The sequence below is a fragment of the Hemiscyllium ocellatum genome, chromosome 12 (assembly GCF_020745735.1).
Source record: "Hemiscyllium ocellatum isolate sHemOce1 chromosome 12, sHemOce1.pat.X.cur, whole genome shotgun sequence".
NCBI lineage: Eukaryota > Metazoa > Chordata > Chondrichthyes > Orectolobiformes > Hemiscylliidae > Hemiscyllium > Hemiscyllium ocellatum.
The window spans coordinates 34,984,403-35,008,222 of NC_083412.1; the positions used below are offsets into that span (position 1 = coordinate 34,984,403).

Genomic DNA, 23,820 nt, shown 5'->3' on the forward strand with positions numbered 1-23,820 from the left:
TGTACAGGAAGACTTACTATAATTTTAATAAGCTAACATCCTACCATTCAATCTGGAAAGTATCATTCCATTATTTGTCTTGATTTACGAAATACATTCGATTGTGGAGCCCCTTAGAACCCCATTGCTGTACATACCATTTTCCATGTGCATCTTGCAAAGAATGCAAACACACTGTTAGTTCTTTCATTGGCACCATTCGGACTAAGATTACCAGAACTAATTTCATTTGTCACCAGCTGTAAAGGCGTATAATTTCAATTGGTAGGTTGTTTTGCTTTTCATTTATCACATGAAATAGCTTAATGAGGCATGTCTGTCTGAATCACAAAATCACAAATGACCCATTCACTTCTTTGCTGAGCTGCTCCACTTAACCATTTATAATGAATATGACATGAGGTGTTTCAGTAGGAATATCATGCGGAGACCAGAAAATGCTTGTTGAATAGTAATGATCTTCAATTCGACAAATTAAGAATTACGTGAGCATCAACATTTGGAATGCCTACTGCTTGCATTGTTTGACAAGAATTACAAGCTGCAATAATCTGTACTTTATGGAGAAAATGAAAAGCAATTAATTTAATGTCTTCTTAAACATACGTCACATTAATTCATTGACAACAATAGAAATTTAAGACTTTTCTGGAGATTTAAAAGGCACTTACTGTTATCATCCCATCCAGGATTCCTGAATCTGATTTCCATGGTGCCTGAAGCTGTTCCATGGCCCATCTGTCAATAATGGATGTAACTCGTGGGTTATCAATATTTAGAAGGCGAAACCCTGTCATGTTGACACCACTATACCGATAAGGTTCCAGATTCAGTGCAAACAGATCCTGTAGAGGTAGACCACAAAACAAGATTTTTAAAATTAACAAGTGCATTCTACTTGATGAGAGATCCATTGAAGATAAAATTGTGGCTGGGTGTCTTCCCATGCGACTGTGATTGGTTGGTAGCTCTCCGCTGGCGCAGTCCTTGATCCTAGGAAAATGTTGGCTTCTGAACTACTGGAGTGGTATAAGATGCACAGAAAAAAGTCAACATCAGGTCTCACCTGCTCCACAAGATTTTACCTAATATGAAACTTAGCCACATAAGGAACTATATGGTCAGATACCAAAACATTGGAAAAATATAGCTATAAGAAGTGACTCAAATATGAAAATCGAGATAGAAAGAAGAGATGTGTCAGGAAAAATTTCAGGCAATTAGAATTGAGGCAATTTAAAAAAGCAGTCACCAATGGTGGAGCAATTAAAATCTGGATGCATGAAAAGTCAGAATTTGATGAGTGCAAATGCCTTGGAGGATTACAAAGAACAAAGAACAAAGAAAATTATAGCACAGCAACAGGCCCCTCGGACGTCCACGCCAGCGCCAATCCATATCCTCTATCTAAATCTGTTGCCTATTTTCTAAGGGTCTGTATCCCTTTGCCCCCTGTCCATTCATGTATCTGTCTAGTTCCATCCTATTTGACACTCTCTATCACCTCTGCTGGCAACGTGTTCCAGGTATCCACTGCCGTCTGCGTAAAGAACTTTCCATGTATAGCTCACCTAAACTTTTCTCCTTTCACTTTTGACCTTGTGACCCTTGGTAATTGAGTACCCCACTCTGGGAAAAAGCTTTTTGCTATCCACCCTGTTTATACCTCTCAAGATTTTGTAGACCACAATCAGGTCGCCCCTCAACCTTTGACTTTCTAATGAAAATAATCCTAATCTACTCAACATAAAGCATTTGGATGCAAGCGTATGAGGTACAGTTAGTAAGTTTGCAGATGACACCAAAATTGGAGGTGTAGTGGACAGCGAAGAGGGTTACCTCAGATTGCAACAGGATCTGGACCAGATGGACCAATGGGCTGAGAAGTGGCAGATGGGGTTTAATTCATATAAATGCGAGGTGCTGCATTTTGGGAAAGCAAATCTTAGCATGACTTATACACTTAATGGTAAGGTCCTAGGGAATGTTGCTGAACAAAGAGACCTTGGAGTGCAGGTTCATAGACCTTGAAAGTGGAGTTATAGGTAGATAGGATAGTGAAGAAGGCATTTGGTATGCTTTCCTTTATTGGTCAGAGTATGAGTGCACGAGTTGGGAGGTCATGTTGCAGCTGTACAGGACATTCGTTAGGCCACTGTTGGAATATTGCATGCAATTCTGGTCTCCTTCCTACCAGAAAGATGTTGTGAAACTTGAAAAGGATCAGAAAAGATTTACAAGGATGTTGCCAGGATTGGAGGATTTGACCATAGGGAGAGGCTGAACAGGCTGGGGCTGCTTTCCCTGGAGTGTCGGAGACTGAGGGGTGACCTTATAGAGATTTACAAAATTATGAGGGGCATGGATAGGGTAAATAGGCAAAGTATTTTCCCTGGGATCAGGTAGTCCAGAACTAGAGGGCATAGGTTTAGGGTGAGAGGGGAAAGATACAAAAGAGACCTAAGGGGCAATGTTTTCACATAGAGGGTAGTACATGTATGGAATGAGCTGCCAGAGGAAGTGGTGGAGGCTGGTACAATTGCAACATTTAAGGGGCATTTGGATGGGTATATGAATAGGAAGGGTTTGGAGTAATATGGGCTAGGTGCTGGCAGGTGGGACTAGATTGGGTTGGGATATCTGGTCGGCATGGACGGATTGGACCAAAGGGTCTGTTTCCATGCTGTACATCTCTATGACTCTATAACTTCTCTTCATAGCTAGCACCCTCCAGGCAACACCCTGGTGAACCTCCTCTGCACCCTCTGCAAAGCATCCACATTCTTCTGGTAATGTGGCTTCCAGACCTGTATACAGTATTCCAAATGTGGCCGAACCAAACTCTTATACAACTGTAACATGACCTGCCAACTCTTGTACTCAATACCCCGTCCAATGAAGGAAAGCATGCCGTATGCCTTTTTTACCACTCTATTGACTTTGCTTGCCACCGTCAGGTTACATTGGACCTGAACACCTAGATCTCTCTGTACATCAATTTTCCCCAGGGCTTTTCCATTTACTGTATAGTTCACTCTTGAATTGGATCTTCCAAAATGCATCACCTCGTATTTGCCTGGACTGTACTTCATCTGCTATTTCTCTGCTCAACTCACCAATCTATCTATATTCTGCTGTATTCTCTTATAGTCCCCTTCATGATCTGCTATTGCCAATCTTAATGTCATTTGCAAACTTGCTAATCAGATCACCTATACCTTCTTCCAAATCATTTATTTATATCACAAACAACAGTGGTCCCAGCATGTATCCCTGTGGAACAACACTGGTCACAGTTCTCCATTTTGAGAAACACCCTTCTACTACTTCTCTCTGTCTCCTGCTGCCCAGCCAGTTTTTTTATCCGTCTAGCTAGTATACCTTAGACTCCATGTGACTTCACCTTCTCCATCAGCCTACCATGGGGAACTTTATCAAACACCTTACAGAAGTCCATGTATATGATATCTACAGCCCTTCCCTCATCAATCAACTTTGTCACTTCCTCAAAGAATTCTATAAAGTTGATAAGACATGACCTTCCCTGCACGAAACCATGCTGCCTATCCCTTAGTATCTTTTCCAGCAGCTTCCTTACCACTGACGTCAAGCTTACCAGTCTATAATTACCTGGATTATCCCTGCTATCCTTCTTAAACAAGGGGACAACATTAGCAATGAGGACCTCACTCATGTTCAAGGATACTGCAAAGGTATCTGTTAAGGCCCCAGCTATTTCCTCTCTTCCTTCCCTCAGTAACCTGGACTAAATCCCATTGGACCTGGGGACTTGTCCAACTTAATGTCTTTTAGAATACTCAACACTTCCTCCCTCCTTATGCCGACTTGACCTAGAGTAATCAAACATCTATCCCTAACCTCAACATCCGTCACGTCCCTCTCCTCGGTGAATACCGATGCAAAGTACTTGTTAAGAATCTCACCCATTTTCTTTGACTCCACACATATCTTTCCGGCTTTGCTCCTTTATATGAAGAAAAGGTTTTGGGAATTTCCGTAGCCCTGTTTGCTAAAGATATCGCATGACCCTTTTCAGCCCTCTTAATTCATTGTTTCAAACTGGTCCTACATTCCCGATATTCTTCCAAAGCTTCATCTGTCTTCAGGTGCCTAGACCTTCTTTATTCCTCTTAGCTAGTCTCACAATTTTACCTGTCATCCATGGTTCCCTAACCTTGCCATTTCTATCCCTCATTTTCACAGGGACATGTCTCTCCTGCACTCCGATCAACCTCTCTTTAAAAGCTTCCCACATATCAAATATGGATTTACCTTCAAACAGCTGCTCCCAGTCTACATTCCCAAATCCTGCTGAATTTTGGTATAGTTGGCCTTTCAGATTGTGGTGTTTGAGAAGATTACACAGACAGGGAGGTGTGAAATCCTGACAGGATTTGAAGACTAGGATGCAAATTTTCAAAGCAATATTTTAGTAAGAGCTAATGTAAATCAGCAACCCAATGGCAATGGTTGAATGGGACTTGGGGTGAAGATACCTCAAACTTACAGAGAGTGGAACACAGAAGGTCAGTCAAGAGGTCATCAAGTCTAGAGGTAAGAAAGGCCATGATGAAAACTTCAATAGCAGATGAGCTGAGACATGATACTGCCTCATTCCTAATGAAGGGTTTATGCCTGAAACATTGATTCTGCTGCTCCTCGGATGCTGCCTGACCTACTGTGCTTTTCCAGCACTACACTCTCAACTATCGGGTGACAGTGTGGAGGTAAAAATAAGTGTTCTAGATGATGACATTAGTTTTAATTCTGTACCTCCAAGGCAGGTTAGTTGAATTTCCAGTTTGCTGATATTTCTTGAAGTCTCTACAGTTCTGGTCATCACATTACTGAAGGGTGTGATCTGAATTGAAGGTGTACAGGTCAGATTTCCCAGAATGTTGAGGACTAAGAAACTTCAGCTCTGAGGAAAGATCCAAATGTAATTTACTTTGGAATACTAGAGGCTGAAGTGTTCTCTAATTAGAGAACCAGACAGCATGGACAGTAAGGCTATACTATTAAATATAGCAGGCAGGATCTTGAAAGTAGGGCCATTATGAGGGTCTTCAGCGTGAAGCGCTTTCTGCTTTTGTAGTTAAGGTCAGATTTAGCATTTGAAATTAAAATTGGCAACAGTTGGCAGATCACTTTGCCTGAGGCCCTTTCAATGATGTTGCCAGGCTTCCAGATGCCAGCTGGAAAATTCCAGCTAGTCTCTGATAATTGACCTTTAAACTATTTTAACAAGTTACCTGCCACTCCTGAGTGGGTACAGCATAATGCTTCCAAGTATGATAATCTCTTTTCTTCATTTCAATTATCTCTTTTATGTAAGGATGGCTTTTTCTACGGGTGTGATCTGTCAAAGTTATCGAAGATTAATACAAAAAGGTCAATGGCTAGTTGTGCTAAGTTATTGTTACAACCCACAACTCATATAACCTGGCAGTAAGAAGATGGAACTGGAAGCTGGTATTTATATACATATGATCGATTATTTTGAGGTGCATATTAAATATCCCATCCAATAAGCACAGCTTGTTCTTATATAGACTATTTTGAAAAGAACTGTATCAGCTGCCAGAGTAAGCTATATATGACTGGCGAGGTGGCGTGATCATTTCCCTACTTTTAACCACTTCTTGGTCAACTACAACAGCTATTTTCATTTTTTGTTTAATCATGTAGTTATCACACTTCAAGTAAACTTAGTTAAGCAGATGACAAATTAAGGAATGCCAATTCCAAGGGTTTCTCAAATGGATGAGAGTGAGTTTAATACCTATCAAATCTAAGCAAAATAAGAAAATATGACTTCAAACACATCCAACACTGGTAATAAACTTTAAAACAAAAGGATAGGGATAAGAAGGGATAGCCAGTTATAGCTTCCAAAATTTAGAGTTTTGAGAAGCAAGAGAGAAATTGGAGTGCCAAGTGTTTCTTGAGGAGTGGTGAAGCTTGCAGATAATCTTTATTTCTTGGTGAATGTTAGTTTTTCCAAATTGTTTTTTCATGGAGTATTGAGTTTTTAATTTGAGCAAGAGACAAGTAGAGAGAATGTCTTCAGTTCTTGCTTCAATCTATTCTTCCTTGTCTCCTGCTCAGAAACAGCTGTTGCTTGGGCCATTTGTATATTCCTAAGACTGCTTATTATTTATTTCAAATTGAATACTCCACAGCCAACCTTCCATAACAATGTGTAATGTCCAGAAAGGTATGAATCAACCAATACAGACAGGAATGTATTTCACTTCTCTTTTGTAACAATGTTCATTTCAGTTCAGATTAATCCTTGTTTACTGATGAGTTTTGGTTCAACCAGGTCAGGTGATCACAGGAGCTATTTTAGTTCAATTTTTGTCTTTTTTAAACCGTTTTTGTCTCAGGTAATAAAATAACACGATTGAAGGTAAATATTAATAGTCTATGTTTATCATTATCATAACATTTCCTCAGCATGATGAATGACACAAGTAATATTTTGTCTTTTTGCTTATGTAGGGTATAAATATGATTAATAGATATGAAATATTAATACAAAAACTTCAACAATGAACATGTTCAATCTCTTCATCTTAACCTTTTGTATACTGGCACTCAGACTTGTTCACTGAGCCTTGTCACATGTCTAAGTTTTAACTCTTCACTGCCCAGTTCTAAGTGCTGGAATTTGAAACTTTTAGGTGTTTTGTGGGTGGTGAGTTGAGTTATTGCCTTTTGGTCATCTAGTTTCCTACATCTCACTCTCATTTAACTTCACATCACCCCAAGTTGATTGATTGAGATCTGCGACTTAGTTATGATCTTATGATACCCTAGTGAGTAGTTCTATGGTTACCTTATTGATATGTTCCTAGTGGTCTCCACTAGTGGTTAAGGAAGTGGAAAAGCAGGTATTATCATCTAAGGTGTTGGCACACTATGATCTCAAGTGAGATATGGTGCCACTTTTGGAATACCACGTTCAGTTCTGGTCTCCCTGCATTAGGATGGATGTTGTGAAATGTAAAAGTGTTCAGAAAAGATTTAATGGATGTTGCCAGGTTTGGAGAATTTGAGCTATAGAGAGTGGCTGAACAGGCTGGGGCTGTTTTCCCTGGAGCATTGGAGCTGAGGAGTGAGTTTACAGAGTTTTATAAAATCATGAAGGGCATTGGTGAGGTCAATAGCCAAGTTCTTTTCCCCAGGAAAGGAAGTCCAAAACTTGAGGGCATAGGTTTAAGGTGAGGGGGAAAAGATTTAAAAGGGGCCTAAGGATCAACTTTTTCATGCAAAGGACAGTGCATATATGGAATGAGCTGCCAGAAGAAGTGGTGGAGGCTGGTACAATTACAATATTTAAAAGGTATCTGAAGAGGTATATGAATAGGAAGGGTTTGGAGGGATATGGACCAAGTGCTGGCAAATGGGACTAGTTTGGGTTAGGATATCAGGTTGGCATGGACGCATTGGACCAAACTGTCTGTTTCTGTGCTGTATAGCTCTATGACTCTGAGAACTGAAGCTTTCTCTACAGAAATGGAAGATACATCATTTGCGACTTAAACTTTGAAAATGGGAGTAAGACAAGAGTCCCAGTGGCTTAGCTGTTGTCCTACTTCTATAGGACTGACAAAACTGGCAGATTGCCTCAATTTTTCCAAGTTGCTTTTCCATTAACCACTTACATTATAGATTGAGAGAGATTGGCAGCCAGAGAGAATGTCATCCCATTCTTGCTTCAATTCATTCTTCCTTGTCTCTGCTCTGGTGCTAAGGAACAGTAGTTGATAAGTCCATTTACACATTCCTGGGACTGCTTAATATTTTTCCAAGCTGAATACTCAGCAAACAACTTTTCATAGAAACATAGGAGCAGGAGTAGGCTATTCTGCCCCTTGAAGCTGTTCCACTCATTCAATGAGATCATGGCTGATCTGTAGCCTAATTCCACATACCTGCTTTTAGCTCATATCTAAACAAAAGATTTTCTATCGCTGATTTAAAATTAACAACTAATCCTACATCCACTGCCATTTGAAGAAGAAAGCTCCATAACATCTGCCATCCTTTGAGTGTGTAGAAGTGCTTCTTAACATCTATCCTGAATGTTCTGGCTCTAATTCACAGACTATGCCCAAGTTCTAGATCCCCAACCAGTGAAAATAGTTTATCTTTATCCATCCTGTCTTTTCCTGTTAATATCTTAATCAGATCACCCTTAACCTGTCAACTTCTAGTGAAACAGGCCCAATTTGTATAATCTCCCATCACAATTTAACCCCCGAAGTCCAGGTATCATTCTTGCAAACCTACGTTATACTCTTTCGAAGACCAAGATATCCTTCCTAAAGTGTGGTGCCCAGATCTGCTCACAATACTATAAGGAGATTTAACCAGGGTTTTGTACAACTGCAGCATAACTTCTGTATCCTCTACTCCTGTCCTTTAAATATAAAGACCAGCAGTCCATTTGCTTTCCTGATTATTTCCTGCACCTTTTTGCAACATTTTAAAGATCTATGCCCCTGAATCCCCAAGTTTCTTTGGACACCTGATGTATTTCACTTCATACCATCTCAAAAGTATTGTAATATATCCTTTTATCGGTCCAAAATGGATAAACTCATACCTCCTTCCACTGAAGTCCATCTGCCACAGATTCGCCCATTCACTTTGTCCATCAATATCTCTTTCATAGAAACCATCAGAGGGTGGAAATAGGCCATTTGGCCCAACAAGTCCACATCAACACTCTGAAGAGTATTCCACCCAGACCGATTCCCCAACCCTATTACCCTGACTAATGCACCTAACCTATACATCCCTGAACACTATGGGTAATTTAGCACAGCCAATTCACCAACCTGCACCTCTTTGGACTGTGGGAGGAAACTGGAGCATAGAATATAGAAGAATACAGCACAGAACAGGCCCTTCGGCCCTCGATTTTGCGTCGACCTGTGAACTATTCTCAGCTTGTCCCCCTACACTATCCCAAAATCATCCATGTGCTTATCTAAGGATTGTTTAAATCTCCCTCATGAGGCTGAGTCGACTACATTAGCAGGTAGGGCATTCCACGTCCTTACAACTCTCTGCGTAAAGAACCTGCCTCTGACATCTGTTTTAAATCTATAACCCCTCAATTTGTAGTTATACCCCTCATACATACTGACGTCATCATCCTAGGAAAAAAACTTCCACCGTTTACTCTATCTAATCCTCTGATCATCTTGTATTTCTCTATCAAATCCCCTCTTCGCCTTCTTCTTGCCAATGAGAACAGGTTCAAGTCTCTTAGCCTTTCCTCATAAGACCTTCCCTCCAGACCAGGCAACATCCTGGAAAATCACCTCTATACCTTTTCCAATGCTTCCACGTCCTTCCCGAAATATGAGGACCAGAACCCAGAGGAAGCCCACGCAGACACAGGGAGAATACTCCAAAATCCACACTGACAGTCACCTGAGGGTGGAATCAAACCCTGGCGCTGTGAGGCAGCAGTGCTAATCACTGAGCCACTATGTCATCTACAGTCTATAATGCAGCCTATCTTTATGTGATCAGCAAATTTGGATATATGACTTTCTATGCCATAATTCAAATTGTTAGATAATATTTCGAAGAATTGAGGTTCTAACACTTCAATAATTGAGTGCCCATGTAGGACACCATGAGTTATATCCTCAGTACATACCCATTATCCTTACGTTCTGTCACTTGCACTCAATCAAATTCCCAGCCACGTCAGTAATTTTGCCTCAATTCCATGGGCTTCAAACTTAGTTAACAGTCTCCTATGTGGGGCTTTATCACATGTCTTCTGGAAATCCATATTAACAACATCCAGTGACATTCCCCTGTCCGCTACCTTAGTCACCTATTTTAGTCTCAATGTATAACTTTCACAAGGATGCAAATCAGCTGGGAAATTGAGTTCTGAGTTTTTGTGCTATTTTATGAAAACATTAATGTTGGCTCAGACTGATCTTTGGTCATTGATGGTCTCATGAGTGCAGTTCAAACTGGTCAGGTGATCATAATTATTTTGGATCAACATTTATCCTCCTTAACTTAATTTTTAGGCCAATTTTGATGGTATTAGGCAAGAATCTTCGAAAACTGATTGGAGACAGTTATTCGCAGGTAAAGGGACGGCTGGAAAATGGGAAGCCTTCAGAAATGAGATAACAAGAATCCAGAGAAAGTATATTCCTGTCATGGTGAAAGGAAAGGCTGGTAGGTATAGGGAATGCTGGATGACTAAAGAAATTGAGGGTTTGGTTAAGAAAAAGAAGGAAACATATATCAGGGATAGACAGGATAGATCGAGTGAATCCTTAGAAGAGTATAAAGAAAGTATGAGTATACTTAAGAGGGAAATCAGGAGGGCAAATGGGGACATGAGACAGCTTTGGCAAATAGAATTAAGGAGAATCCAAAGGGTTTTTACAAATATATTAAGGACAAAAGGGTAAATAGGGAGAGAATAGGACCCCCCAAAGATCAGCAAGGTGGCCTTTGTGTGGAGCCACAGAAAATAGGGGAGATACTAAATGAATATTTTGTATCAGTATTTACTGTGGAAAAGGACATGGAAGATTTGGACTGGAGGGAAATAAATGGTGACATCTTGCAAAATGTCCAGATTACAGAGGAGGAAGTGTTGGATGTCTTGAAACGTTTAAAAGTGGATCAATCCCCAGGACCTGATCAGGTGTACCCAAGAACTCTGTGGGAAGCTAGAGAAGTGATTGCTGGGACTCTTGCTGAGATATTTGTATCATCGATAGTCACAGGTGAGGTGCTGGAAGACTGGAGGTTGGCAAACATGGTGCCACTGTTTAAGAAGGGCAAGAAAGACAAGCTAGGGAACTATAGACTGGTGATCCTGACCTCAATGGTGGGCAAGTTGTTGGGGGGAATCCTGAGGGACAGGATGTACATGCATTTGGAAAGGCAAGAACTGATTCGGGATAGTCAACATGGCTTTGTGCATGGGAAATCATGTCTCACAAACTTGATTGAGTTTTTTGAAGAAATAACAAAGAAGATTGATGAGGGCAGAGTAGTAGATGTGATCTATATGGACCAGTAAGGTGTTCGACAAGGTTCCCCATGGGAGACTAGTTAGCAAGGTTAGATCTCATGGAATACAGGGAGAACTAGCCATTTGGATACAGAACTGGCTCAAAGATAGAAGACAGAAGGTGGTGGTGGAGGGTTGTTTTTCAGACTGGAGGTCTGTGACCACTGGAGTGCCACAAGGATCGGTGCTGGGCCCTCTACTTTTTGTCATTTACATAAATGATTTGGATGCGAGCATAAGAGGTACAGTTAGTAAGTTTGCAGATGACACCAAAATTGGAGGTGTAGTGGACAGCGTGGAGGGTTACCTCAGATAACAACAGGATCTGGACCAGATGGACCAATGGGCTGAGAAGTGGCAGATGGAGTTTAATTCATATAAAGGCGAGGTGCTGCATTTTGGGAAAGCAAATCTTAGCATGACTTATACACTTAATGGTAAGGTCCTAGGGAGTGTTGCTGAACAAAGAGACCTTGGAGTGCAGGTTCATAGCTCCTTGAAAGTAAGGTCGCAGGTAGATAGGATAGTGAAGACGTTTGGTATGCTTTCCTTTATTGGTCAGAGTATTGAGTACTGGAGTTGGGAGGTCATGTTGCAGCTGTGACATTGGTTAGGTCACTGTCGGAATATTGCGTGCAATTCTGGTCTCCTTCCTATCGGAAAGATGTTGTGAAACTTGAAAGGGTTCAAAAAAGATTAACCAGGATGTTGCCAGGGTTGGAGGATCTGAACTACAGGGAGAGGCTGAACAGACTGAGGTTGTTTTCCTGGAGCGTCGGAGGCTGAGGGATGACCTTATAGAGGTTTACAAAATTATGAGGGGCGTGGATATGGTAAATAGGCAAAGTCTTTTCTCTGGGGTCAGGGAGTCCAGAACTAGAGGACATAGGTTTAGGGTGAGAGGGGAAAAATATAAAAGAGACCTAAGGGGCAACTTTTTCACGCAGAGGGTGGTACGTGTATGGAATAAGCTGCCAGAGGATGTGCTGGAGGCTGGTACAATTGCAACATTTAAGATGCATTTGGATGGGTATGTGAATAGGAAGGGTTTGGAGGGATATGGGCCGGGTGGTGGCAGGTGGGACTAGATTGGGTTGGGATATCTGGTCGGCATGGACAGGTTGGACCGAAGGGTCTGTTTCCAGGCTGTACATCTCTATGACTCTATGGTATATCTCAGGTCTCAAAGTCGAATGATAGAGGCTGAATATTGACATTCCATGTTTATCTTGATCAGATCAATACATAAATCATATACACAGAGTCCCCTGTTAATGCCAAATACCTAAATGTAGAGTCATAGAGTCATAGAGATGTACAGCATGGATACAGACCCTTTAGTCCAACCTGTCCATGCTGACCAGATATCCTAACCCAATCTAGTCAGTTGATATACAGTTACCATATTGAATGCCAATCAGCAATTAAAGCCTAAGTTGCACATTGTTTATCACCAAAATTACTACATTATCTCCAACTATCCCCAGCAAGGAATAGTTCATAACTCTCCTCTTTATATTATAAAATACCAGGGCTGAAGTCCCTTGAGACTTCTGTCAATTTTCTACAATATCTCTGATTATTAGTTAGGCCAGGTCTCAATAGTTTCTGAGACTTGAACCAAATACCAGCAAAATATATTAAGAGAATAGTCTAGACCTTAATCTTTTCTTCTTTTAAATGTAAATGTAAGACATTGCATTCCAGATGCAATTCAATTGGGAAAACTACTCAACTCTAAGCAAAACACATTTTTTTTCTCTCTAATACTCTTTTACTCTTAAAATACAGATAAAAAATCCTTAATAAAATAGTAGTTATATTGAGTAGTACTAATTAAACATACATAAGGTCTAGGCAGCTAAGAACAGAATGGGCCCTGGAAGAAGATCAGAAGAGTAGGAGAAGTCTTGAACGAGGAATCAAGCGGGCTAAAAGGGGTCATGAAATAGCTTCAGTGAGCAGAATTAAGGAGAATCCCAAAGCATTTTATTCTTATGTAAGAAGCAAGCAAGTAACTAGAGAAAGGATTGGTCCACTAAAGGATACAAAAGGAAGGCTGTGTGTCGAACCTGAGAGAATGGGTGAGATTCTGAATGATTAGTTTGCATCAGTGTTCACTGAGGAGAGGAACATGATGAATGTTGAAATTAGAGATAGAAGTTTGATTAGTCTGGATCATGTTGACGTAAGTAGGGAAGATGTGTTGGGTAAACTAGAGGTTATTAAGGTGGACAAATCCCCAGGACCGGATTATCTATCCCAGGTTGCTGAGGGAGGCAAGAGACGAAATAGCTGGGGCCCTGATAGATATCATTGTAGCATCCTTAAATACAGGTGAGGTGCCGGACAACTGTAGGGTTGCTCATATTGTCCCCCTGTGCAAGAAGGGTAGTAGGGATATTCCAAGTAACTACAGACCAGTGAGCCTGACGTCAGTGGTGGGAAAGTTGCTGGAGAAGGTACTGAGGGATAGGATCTATTTATATTTCGAAAAGAATGGGCTTATTAGTGATAGGCAACATGGTTTTGTGTGGGGGAGATCATGCTTTACCAACTTAATAGAGTTTTTCGAAGAAGTGACTAAGTTGATAGATGAAAGAAGGGCTGTTGATGTCATATACCTGGACTTTAGTAAGGTGTTTGATAAGGTTTCCCATGGTAGACTAATGGAGAAAGTGAAGTCACATGGTTTGCAGGGTGTTCTAGCTAGGTAGATAAAGAATTGGTTGAGCAACAGTAGACAGAGAGTAGTAGTTGAAGGGAGTTTCTCGAAACGGAGAAAGGTGACCAGTGGTGTTCCACAGGGGTCAGCGTTGGGGCCACTATTGTTTGTAATATACTTAAATGATCTGGAAGAGGGCACTGTTGGTATGATCAGCAAGTTTGCAGATGACACAAAGATTCGTGGAGTAGCAGCAAGCATAAAGGACTGTCAAAGAATACAGGAGGATATAGATAGACTGGAGAGTTGGGCAGAAAAGTGGCAGATGGTTTTCAATCCAGACAAATGTGAGGTGATGATTTAGGCAAGACTAATTCTAGAGTGAATTATATCATGAATGGAAGAGCCTTGAGAAAAGGTGATGGGCAGAGAGATCTGGGAGTGCAGACCTAAAGGTTGCTGCACAGGTGGATAGAGTGATCAAGAAGACATATAGTATACTTGCCTTCATTGGACGGGGTATTGAGTATAAGAGCTGGCAAGTCATGTTGACATTGTACAAGACATTGGTTCGACCGCATTTAGAATACTGTGTACAGTTCTAGTCGCCACATTACCAAAAGGATGTGGACACTTTGGAGAGGGTGCAGAGAAGGTTTACGAGGATGTTGCCTGGTATGGAAGGTGCTAGCTATGAAGAGAGGTTGAGTAGGTTAGGTTTACTTTCATTAGAAAAAAGGAGATTGAGAGGGAACCTGATTGAGGTTTATAAAATCATGAAGGGTATAGACTGGGTGGATAGAGACAAGCTTTTTCCCAGGGTGAAGGATTCAATAACACGAGGTCACACTTTCAAGGTGAGAGCTGGAAAGTTTAAGGGGATACACACAGCAAGTACTTCACTCAGAGGATGGTGGGCATTTGGAACACGTTGCCAGCAGAGGTGGTAGAGGCAGGCACGGTAGATTCATTTAAGATGCATCTGGATAAATGCACGAGTAGGTGGGGAGTAGAGGGATACAGATGCTTAGGAATTGACCGACAGGTTTAGACAGTACATTTGGATTGACTCAGGCTTGGAGAGCCGAAGGGCCTGTTTCTGGGCTGTAAATTTTCTTTGTTCTTGTTCTAATTAACTGTTCCAATATAGTCACATCCCATAAACACACATTTGGCAAAGGCAAATTTGATATAGCATATTGTCTCACATGCATTTCAAACAGCAGGAAGAGAACACCCGCTGTATCAGACAGAGGAATAAGAATTTCCATATCCAGCTTCAAGACCCCAGTAACTACTGAAAATAAAAATCCTGATTATGTAGGAGCTTGACTCCACCCATTCAGGCTGCTTCTATTGTTACAACTTAAAAAAAAACAAGTTGTTTACTTTATTTGGCTTTGGGTAGATTGTTCATCACCTCTGTCTCAACCCTTCTTCATTAAAACAAAGGACAAGATACACTTCTTAAAGCCATAGTATCATCACTGAATTACTTGTCTTATCAGAACTCTATTGGAAACCTGTTCAACTCGGGCTAGGGAGATGGTTTTAAGATGGAGGCAAAGAAAACGGTGGCCTACACCAGGAGTTGTCATTCCTCTGGTGCAATTTGGACTCAGATACTGCCCATCAGTTTGGAGGGTCTGATCAATAAACAAACCTGAACTTAAAGAATGTTAAAGGTCATTTCATTTAAACTTTTTAAAAAAATTATTATTTCCCTATAACAGAGAGCCAAGTGGCACATGAGGTTCAAAAGTTCTGAGCAAAAGCTTCAAATTCTATAATGTATGGCTGTTGCGAATGAGAGGCAGCTGACTACTGCAGGTGTACAGGTCAATCTACTGCAGCATACATTTCGTCAGTGCGAATTGACTATAACGTGACTAACGAATTGTGGACATTGTTTGGATAATGTGAACCTTCTACAATGGGTATAATAATTTGCTATTAGTGAATCTAAGGAAAGGTCAGGTTTATGGAAAATTTTCTCCTTTTGTTTTGGAAAAAGAAAGTGAATTCATGTTCACCAAACTGTCAAGTGGAATCTCCCCCCATCCCCGCCCCATTCCCCCCCCCCGCCATCAGTTTACCATCAACCAGCAAGGGTTAGTAACAAAGTCAACAACAAAAAAGTTAATGCATTCTCTATTCTGATTTAACATAATATTTTAGCAAACCTAAAATGATGAGTCCCAGTTACATCAGATTGGTTTCTGCGCTTAATAGTTCATAACTTGCTGTATCTTGAAGTCAATGGGTTCAAAAATACTAGCATTCAGCTCATTATTTCTTCGCTTCACTCCAGTCATTTCTATGGCCTTTCAGTTGTGGGGCTGTCAACCGAGTGACAAATTCTGAGCAGTTTTTGAGCCATAGAATCTCACATGTACAAGGACACCACTCAAACTAGCTTCACTTCCAGAGCTTCCAGCTGGCTGTTACAGGAAATCTTCGAACCATTATTTTGAGTTGGGATCAAACATACAATGCAGAAGCAAAAGGGCACTGAGTCAACATTATACCACCCAGCTCTCAGGATTATTGTAACTGGCTAAATTTCTTTTTCTTGACCACAGAATGCAGAAATTTGATTTTCATGCCATTAGTTTCGAGACAATAATAAATATTTCTATACGTCTGCTTAAATATTCAATTTCTTTCATTCTTAAAAATGAACATTAAACAAAATATAAAACACACTTCTCAATGGGTTTATACAGCTCTGTATTACTTGTGAAATATTCCAAGTACTGTCAAGAGCTTCAATAAGTTCTCTGGTGATGCAAAAATATAAATGACATTCAGGAACAACGGTGCAATTTGCATATGTTTTGATGGAACAGCAGATTATTTATTTTTTTGAAGAGTTTAGGCTAAAGTAAAGTGATTTAAAGGAGATTGAGCCCGTGCTGATGATTTGGTGGCTGTCAATATTTATATGTTTAAAAGCAACAAATGCAGCAGTAATTAATCAGTAATACTCAGTCAAATATATGCAGCATTAATGCTGCTGCATACATTGGACTGTATAAGGCATATTCAATACACAGCCCAGTGTATGCGGCAGTAATATACCAGAAGTACATAACCCAGTGTAGCAGCAGTAATGTATCAGCAAAATACTGCTCATGGCAGATCACACCCTGAGCTGATGCATGACTAGATACATTTTATTGCCCAGTGGGAAGCAATCTAAAATGAATGTTATTCCAGCTTTCTAGTTAGATTTCAACTGAACAAAACTAGATCAGAATTTTCACAAGATCCTTATTAAAGATGTGCCCACTTTATTTGCCGTGCATATGAATGAACATCAAGTAAAATGTAAGATACAACAAAGAACTATAAATGCTGCAAGTCTGTAACAAAAACAGAAATTGCTGGAGGAACTCAGTAGGTCGGGCAGCATCTGTAGAAAAAAAAGTGTTAACATTTTGAGTCTAACGAATCTTACCTTTTGACATTTAATAATTTCTGTTTTTGGATCATTTGAAGTGTTCCTGACTGAATTTCAATTTGCAGGTAGTGGGAGGAGGCTTGAAAATCAGGTTCCTGTCCCCATACAAAGAGAAACTTCCTAAGGGAGTTAGAGAAGAGCACAAACACTCATTTGGAGCGTCGTGACCTTAAAGGCTGACCAGAAAGCCCATTGTGCCGCATTGCGCATTCCTCCAGTGTTAACCCATTCCTAATCTGCGCAAGCTTTTCTCCCTCCTCTCTTCTCCGTTGTGAGCACCAACAGCACATGGTAAACATAGCCAAAAAGAGGCCTGTCTAGGAGGCACTAAGGAGGAAGTCACTGCATTCTCAAAGTTTACTTTTCCCTGCTCTCCCCTCCATTTCAGAGGCTTTGAACTCAGTTGGCTGTCTCTTTACATTAGACTCAGGAATGATGTTGAACACATCACTGACACGTCTCCTCAGCAGGTCAAGGAAGAAATGCCTCAAGTCACTGACACTCAGAGGACTGCTTCAGGCTGGGAATCATTTAGCCTAGACAAAGGATGCTTACCTGGCCCTGGCCATTAATGACGCTGTCACACTGAACAGATAGGCACAGGAACAGCAGGAAAGTTTGTCAGAAACACTTGTTAAGCTGCATTGAAGGATGAAGATCTCCAGGTGGCTTTGGCACGTGTGCGTCTATTTGCTTTGACTGACAAGTTAACTGACATAGCCACGTCTGGTGCACCCAGTGTCAGCTGGGTATGCATCGCAGACCTGCACGCCATCAGTGTAGCTGGCTTAGCATCAATGGTAAGGGGAAGGTGCATCTTGACCCCAATTCAGCCACCCCTTCCTGTCTGAAAGGGTGGTGCCAGCATATACCCAGATGGAGAAGGAGCCATACTCAAGCCCTCATAAATTTTCCTCTCAGGACACTGCAGAAATGACTGGCCTCTCCACCTCTCGCTTTCCTGTGATTCCAAAGCCTGCAAAAGTTCCAGCTGAGTAGGGTGAACCTGCATCTGGGCAGGACCCTCAATAGGTCTGGGTCCTCTGGGCCAAAACCGCTGCAGGTATGACCACTCACATCTTCCAGCCAGCAGGGCTAGTAACAGGGCAAGAGACCTCCATCCCAGTTACTGAAAGCTGGACCACATTTAGACTCAGTGAGAAATGTGAAACTTAATTGAATGACTTCAATCCTGCCAAGGAGAACAGGTATAAAGTGGATTGAGTCTTAACCCAAAATCTTTAGCGTGGAGACCTCCAAGATCTGGCATCAATGGCGAGTTGTAGTATTATTCAAAAGCACATTGCACAACCAAATTGTTCATGCTACATGGGGAAGTAGAATTCTGGCAGTAATAGTTTAAAATGAGGTGTGATGCTGTTGTACTGTATCATGCATTGAAGGTGAGAGAAAGAGGCAAGTTAAGTTTAGGCATGGGAAAATTTCTAATAGCTCAGATCCCTGACAGAAAGCGTATTCTGTTCATTATCCTGGGTATGTTACTGAAAGCTACCTCGATATGAAGACTAGCATATGTTCCATGGAAGGAATAGGGAATTGGAATCTACCTACGCCTCTGTTTCACGATATCAAGTATGTAAAAGATCAAAAAACTTAAAATTGTAATTACAATGAACACATCTACATCTTTCAAGGGGTTATAAGCACACTCTGAGCCTCTTGCCATTGCAAACTGCAACATTAGTAATGAGAGGAAAAATCTTGTCAGCGTTATGGTGGTGAAGCCATAAATTAGCTACGTTGAGTTCATTAATTCCAGCATAATTGATGTTTAAATGAACTTTGCAACATTTTATCAAGGCTCATATGCATGTGTAGTATGTTCTCAAATCTCTTTCAAATCCTGCAGTGCAGCAGAAGCTGCAAGCTGCTTGATTCTGCTGACAAGTGATGTGCTACTAAATTCAGTAACAATGACTTATTCTGATTATGCAATTTAATGCTCTACTTGCAATGCAAGTGATTTCAGAACACAGGAACTGCAGGAATGGACTACTATTGGCACTTCACCACTTGTGAAGGTGTGAAGGAGTCAAGCTTACTGTCCCAGACACAGCCTTTGAGAATCAGTGTGACAGACTATTGTGTCTAAGCAAAATGGTCCTCTCTTCAGTTTAGATAGGAATGCATAGCACATACAGATCAGGCTTGCTTTTATTGAATGGGCGAAGCAGGGTGGAGGAGTTGACTGGCTTACTTCTGCTATTCATTTGTATGTTTGTAAGATATCCACATACAATCAGGCATTCATACTGCACAATGGTTATAAAGTGGTCCTTCAATTCCATACATCAGTATCCCGGCAAGAGATTGCAATATATAAAATATTGACCATTTGCAATCACAGATGTGTCAAGAAAATGAAATGGGGAGAAGAATTTAACTATATTCACTATTGGCTGGCAGCAAAATTTAACAATAAAAAGTAAAGCACAATTGCTCTCACTACCCAAAGTTCAAGATAACTTGTCATATTGTTTGAAGGGAGTTTAGAACTATCCTATTACCTTTATGTATGCAGCCATATGCAAAATACCACAACACTCACTACAATCTGTATATCAAAGCAATAAAGTACCATTCCACAAGACATGGTGAGATTAGAGTATATTCAGGGTCAACTTCAGAATTTGTGTATAAAGTTTGTGATCATTTATGCTTGTCGGGGAACAAAACACATTACGAGAGATTCTGAAGGGATATCATTAGGAGCTCTAGAAGTTTGAGACAAATAAAGGCTAATGCAATGCGTTGATATTTATTGCTTATAAATTCTATATAGAAGCTATGTAGATCAAGGTTTCACTAGCACTTTGTCCATCAGACCTTGGTCCAGTATGATTTGAAATAACTGTGATGCAACTGCTTATATAGATGTTCAGTAGCTTTTGTTACAGTATTGGTACATTTAACACTTGAAAGGTTTTGTAATTATTGCTCCCAACACCAATTCCATATTGGCACATCAGCAAGAAGCAAACAAATCAGGACCACAAGTCTCCAAAAATAATTGTTTTTAGAGCCTTACCAGTGTGGTGAAAAAATAATGATAATATTCAGTCATCATTCCCATCGAGAGAATCTGCAAAAGGAACAAATCAGTGTTAAACAAATAAAAAAATTGCCTTTACATAGAACACTTACATCTTAAATTTTTCTAAAATATTTCACAAGTTTAGGAGATTCTTTGAATTTTAGTCACTGATTTTATGGAAGAAAAGGCAGCAGACAATTTAAAAATCGCAAAATGCCACAATCAGCTGCAAATGACCAATTGATTTGTTTTGATGATATTGATCTTCCAATAAATTCTAGCCCAGACATCCAAAGAACTTGCTCACTCTTCCTCATTGAATAATGAATAAGAGATTTTCATATAATATATCAGTACAGGGCCTAGGTTTAAGGTATCATTGCACAACACAGCTGGAGATTTACTGTGTAGTGGAGATGTCAGCAGGCTGGATTGTTCATTATTATGATTCTAGAACTGAATAGCGAAACAGTGAAGCTCACTAAGGGGAAGCAGCAAGCAGGTTAACATTGCTGGGTGCCCTGCAGCACTGAGATAAGTGGGATCCAGCAAAGAGCATATATTGGGAAAGCGAGGACTGTTGACCATGAATATGTAAACAGAGGTAAGTCAAGTGAGTAGTGGCAGATTCAGGGATGATGGTACTGGAATAAAATGTAACCAATATAGTGACATGAAAATAAGTCTAGGAGTATGGTTAGTGGCAACGTTTCTTTCAATAATTATTCTTGCATTTGGATTCTTTGCTAACCTCTTCACTGGTTTATGGACACTATATAGTTGCATTGAAGCTTAGAAGCTGCTTCATAGTCACACTTTACAATTGCAGGAAAACATTAGTGTTTTGTCAATAATTTTCAGTGTACTTTAATCAATTATGTTTTAAAGTCAAAGCATTATGGCATATGGAAATTCAAATCACTATGCCACTTACAAACATACTGGCATTGTATCCAGACATTGACATTTATAATTGATTCTTTAATGGACAGAGGCTGACGAGAATTTCCAAAAAGAATGTAACAGCTCATTCATCACTTTAAATACATCAGAGAACGATTCCTCAGAGATGTTGTGCATCATGGAATACTCATTTTAAAAACTGTTGTTTAACATAGTGTTTTGTGTATTATTTTGAAATATGATATTGTCATGATTCACAATCATCCTGAATTTCTGACATGAACAATTGTCATTGCCTGTGACTGTCAAGATTTCTCCAGAATTTTGTTTTAATTTCTGATCTCCAGCATCCGCAGTATCGTTTACTCTAAAGGAACCATCATTCTGAATGATTATACCTCATTCCAGGTCACATCAGATGACATAATCAATTTATTGTCTGCACTTGGGGGCTACAGATGCAGCACTGATCAGAACCAGCAATTTTATCACATTGAAGATTGTACAGCAGGAAGACTGGACTCATGGCTTTGCCAGAACTACAAGTTTTCTTCACTCCCCACGTAGAGGCTCGAGTATACTGGAAAGGCTTTCATCTTCTAAATATTTGGACCTTATCATTTATATTCAGTAAATCATATATGCATGACATATCATAACAGTTTTATCACACCTTTATCCTTTAACAGACTTAATTTTCCCTTCTTGTTATTCATGACAATTGCCCCTCATCTGAGTCAAGTGACCTCAGGTTAAACTGCCTAGCAGTCACCTCTCTCCAATGAGGGAGCAGCCTATAGTTTCTGGGTCAATAGTGACCAATACTTCATTCAGTTGTTTCAATGATGTGTCTTATAAAGCGGCCTAATCCACTGAGGCCCCTATGGATGAATCCACGGAGGCAGGGTAGTTTTAACAACAGAAAGGACGAGGTTGATGAAAAAAGAACCACGGTCACTTGTCCTATTGATTACGTAAGGTTCTTCAATGCAACTCATCCAGGAAGGCTTCAGCTAAACCATTTTTGTACAGTCCGTTAAACTACGGCATTTTGATCACAGAATGGAAAGCATCCAGGCATCCTATTGCAAGCAAATGAACATAAGGGATTTCAATTACCTGTTTCAATATTTGGGCAGCAGTAGCATATGTACAGTCAAATATCACAAAGAACTCTTTCCCCCTTTTCATCTGCTTCAGAAGAGGTTTAGCATCTCTATTGCCTGATGGCAATTGACGAATTTTAACTTTAATATTATACCTGGAGGGGGCTTTCATTAACTCTTGTAAACGTATGAGACCTGGTGAATAAAAAGCACAACATTTAATTAAAATTGTATAATGGTAAATCCCCCAAAATACAGTTTAATTTACTAATTAACCATCTATGTATCTATTTCTTCAAATTTCAAGAAAATTTGATTAAGTGTAATCTGTTCTGTAGATCGGAGTTAATTGTCCTTATCTACCTGTTGGTAGAGCTCCTTTGCGACCTAAGATCATTACATTATAGAGTAAGTTTATGATCTGCTTCAGATAGGAAGCCTTGTACACCAATGGTGCATATTGAAAAGCTCTATGCATGCTGTACATGATTCATTGATCATACATTCCACTGATTAAATTTTAATATATGCCAAGGCTCCCACAGAAACTTCATCTTTTAAAAAAATTATAAATATACAGGTGAGCACATTTTACTTGAAACCATAATCCTCTTAGGCTATGTTATTCTGAAAGTAGGACTGAAACCTAATCAACAGCTATTGAATTGCTAATGTATGTGAATGTCTTTTGACTTTTCATCCTGGTATTGCTAAGATACTGACATAGTTTTTGTAAATAATAAGGGATTTGTAATCTTTTTATGTACAAGGTGCAAAAAGAGTGTTTCACAATCATATGTAACTAGCAAGAAGCGCCACCCCCTCCCCTCACCCCCCCAACCCCGAGCAAATGTATGTTGGAGATAGGGTCTCAAGTCAAGTTCTCCAAACAATGACTCCTACAAACATGTGAACAGTCAGAGGTGACTTAACTGAAAGACAGAACAACCTCAATTATCCGAATGAGACGGGCGGGGAGTATTTTGTTTGGATAATGGATTGTTCTGATAATGGATAGTATTTTATGGGACCTTGAGATCTTGTTTGGATAATCTAAAACTCGGATAATCGAGGTTGTTCTGTATAAGCTCCTGAGGGGACTTTACCGACTGGATGTGGAAAGGATATGGTCTCTTGCGAGTGAAACTAGAACAAGGGGTCTTAATTTAAAAATAAGGGTTCACTTGCTTAAGGCAGATGCAAGGAAAAACAATCTCTTCAAGTGTTGTGAATCTTTGGAATCAGGAATTTGATGCAAAATCTTTAAATATTTTAAAGGCCAGGGTAAATAGATCCTTGCCTATTAGAGGGATGTAAGATTATGGGAGGATTGCAGGAATGTAGCGTGAATGTTAAATCAGATCAGCAGTGATTTTATTGCATGGCAGGGCAGGCTTGAAGGGCTGAGTCGTCTACTCTTGTCCTTTGTTTGTATGACGCCCTGGTGAGAATTCAGGATTTTAGTATTACCTTTAAAATAAGTTATTGAGGGATTATTTCCCAATTTCTTGCATCCTATGAGAGTCTCACACA

At 40.1% G+C, this 23,820-nt stretch overlaps 1 protein-coding gene across 1 annotated transcript in view; it reads right to left on the reverse strand.

Annotated features, from left to right (window-relative positions):
- LOC132820725 (glutamate receptor ionotropic, kainate 1) overlaps nt 1-23,820 on the reverse strand; it is a 116,433-nt gene that overhangs the window by 82,009 nt on the left and 10,604 nt on the right. The window contains exons 3-5 of the mRNA XM_060832992.1: nt 22,301-22,482; nt 20,273-20,326; nt 672-845 (exon numbers count right to left, since the gene is read on the reverse strand). Coding sequence (XP_060688975.1) covers nt 672-845; nt 20,273-20,326; nt 22,301-22,482 — 410 coding nt within the window. The remainder of the gene's footprint in view (nt 1-671; nt 846-20,272; nt 20,327-22,300; nt 22,483-23,820) is intronic.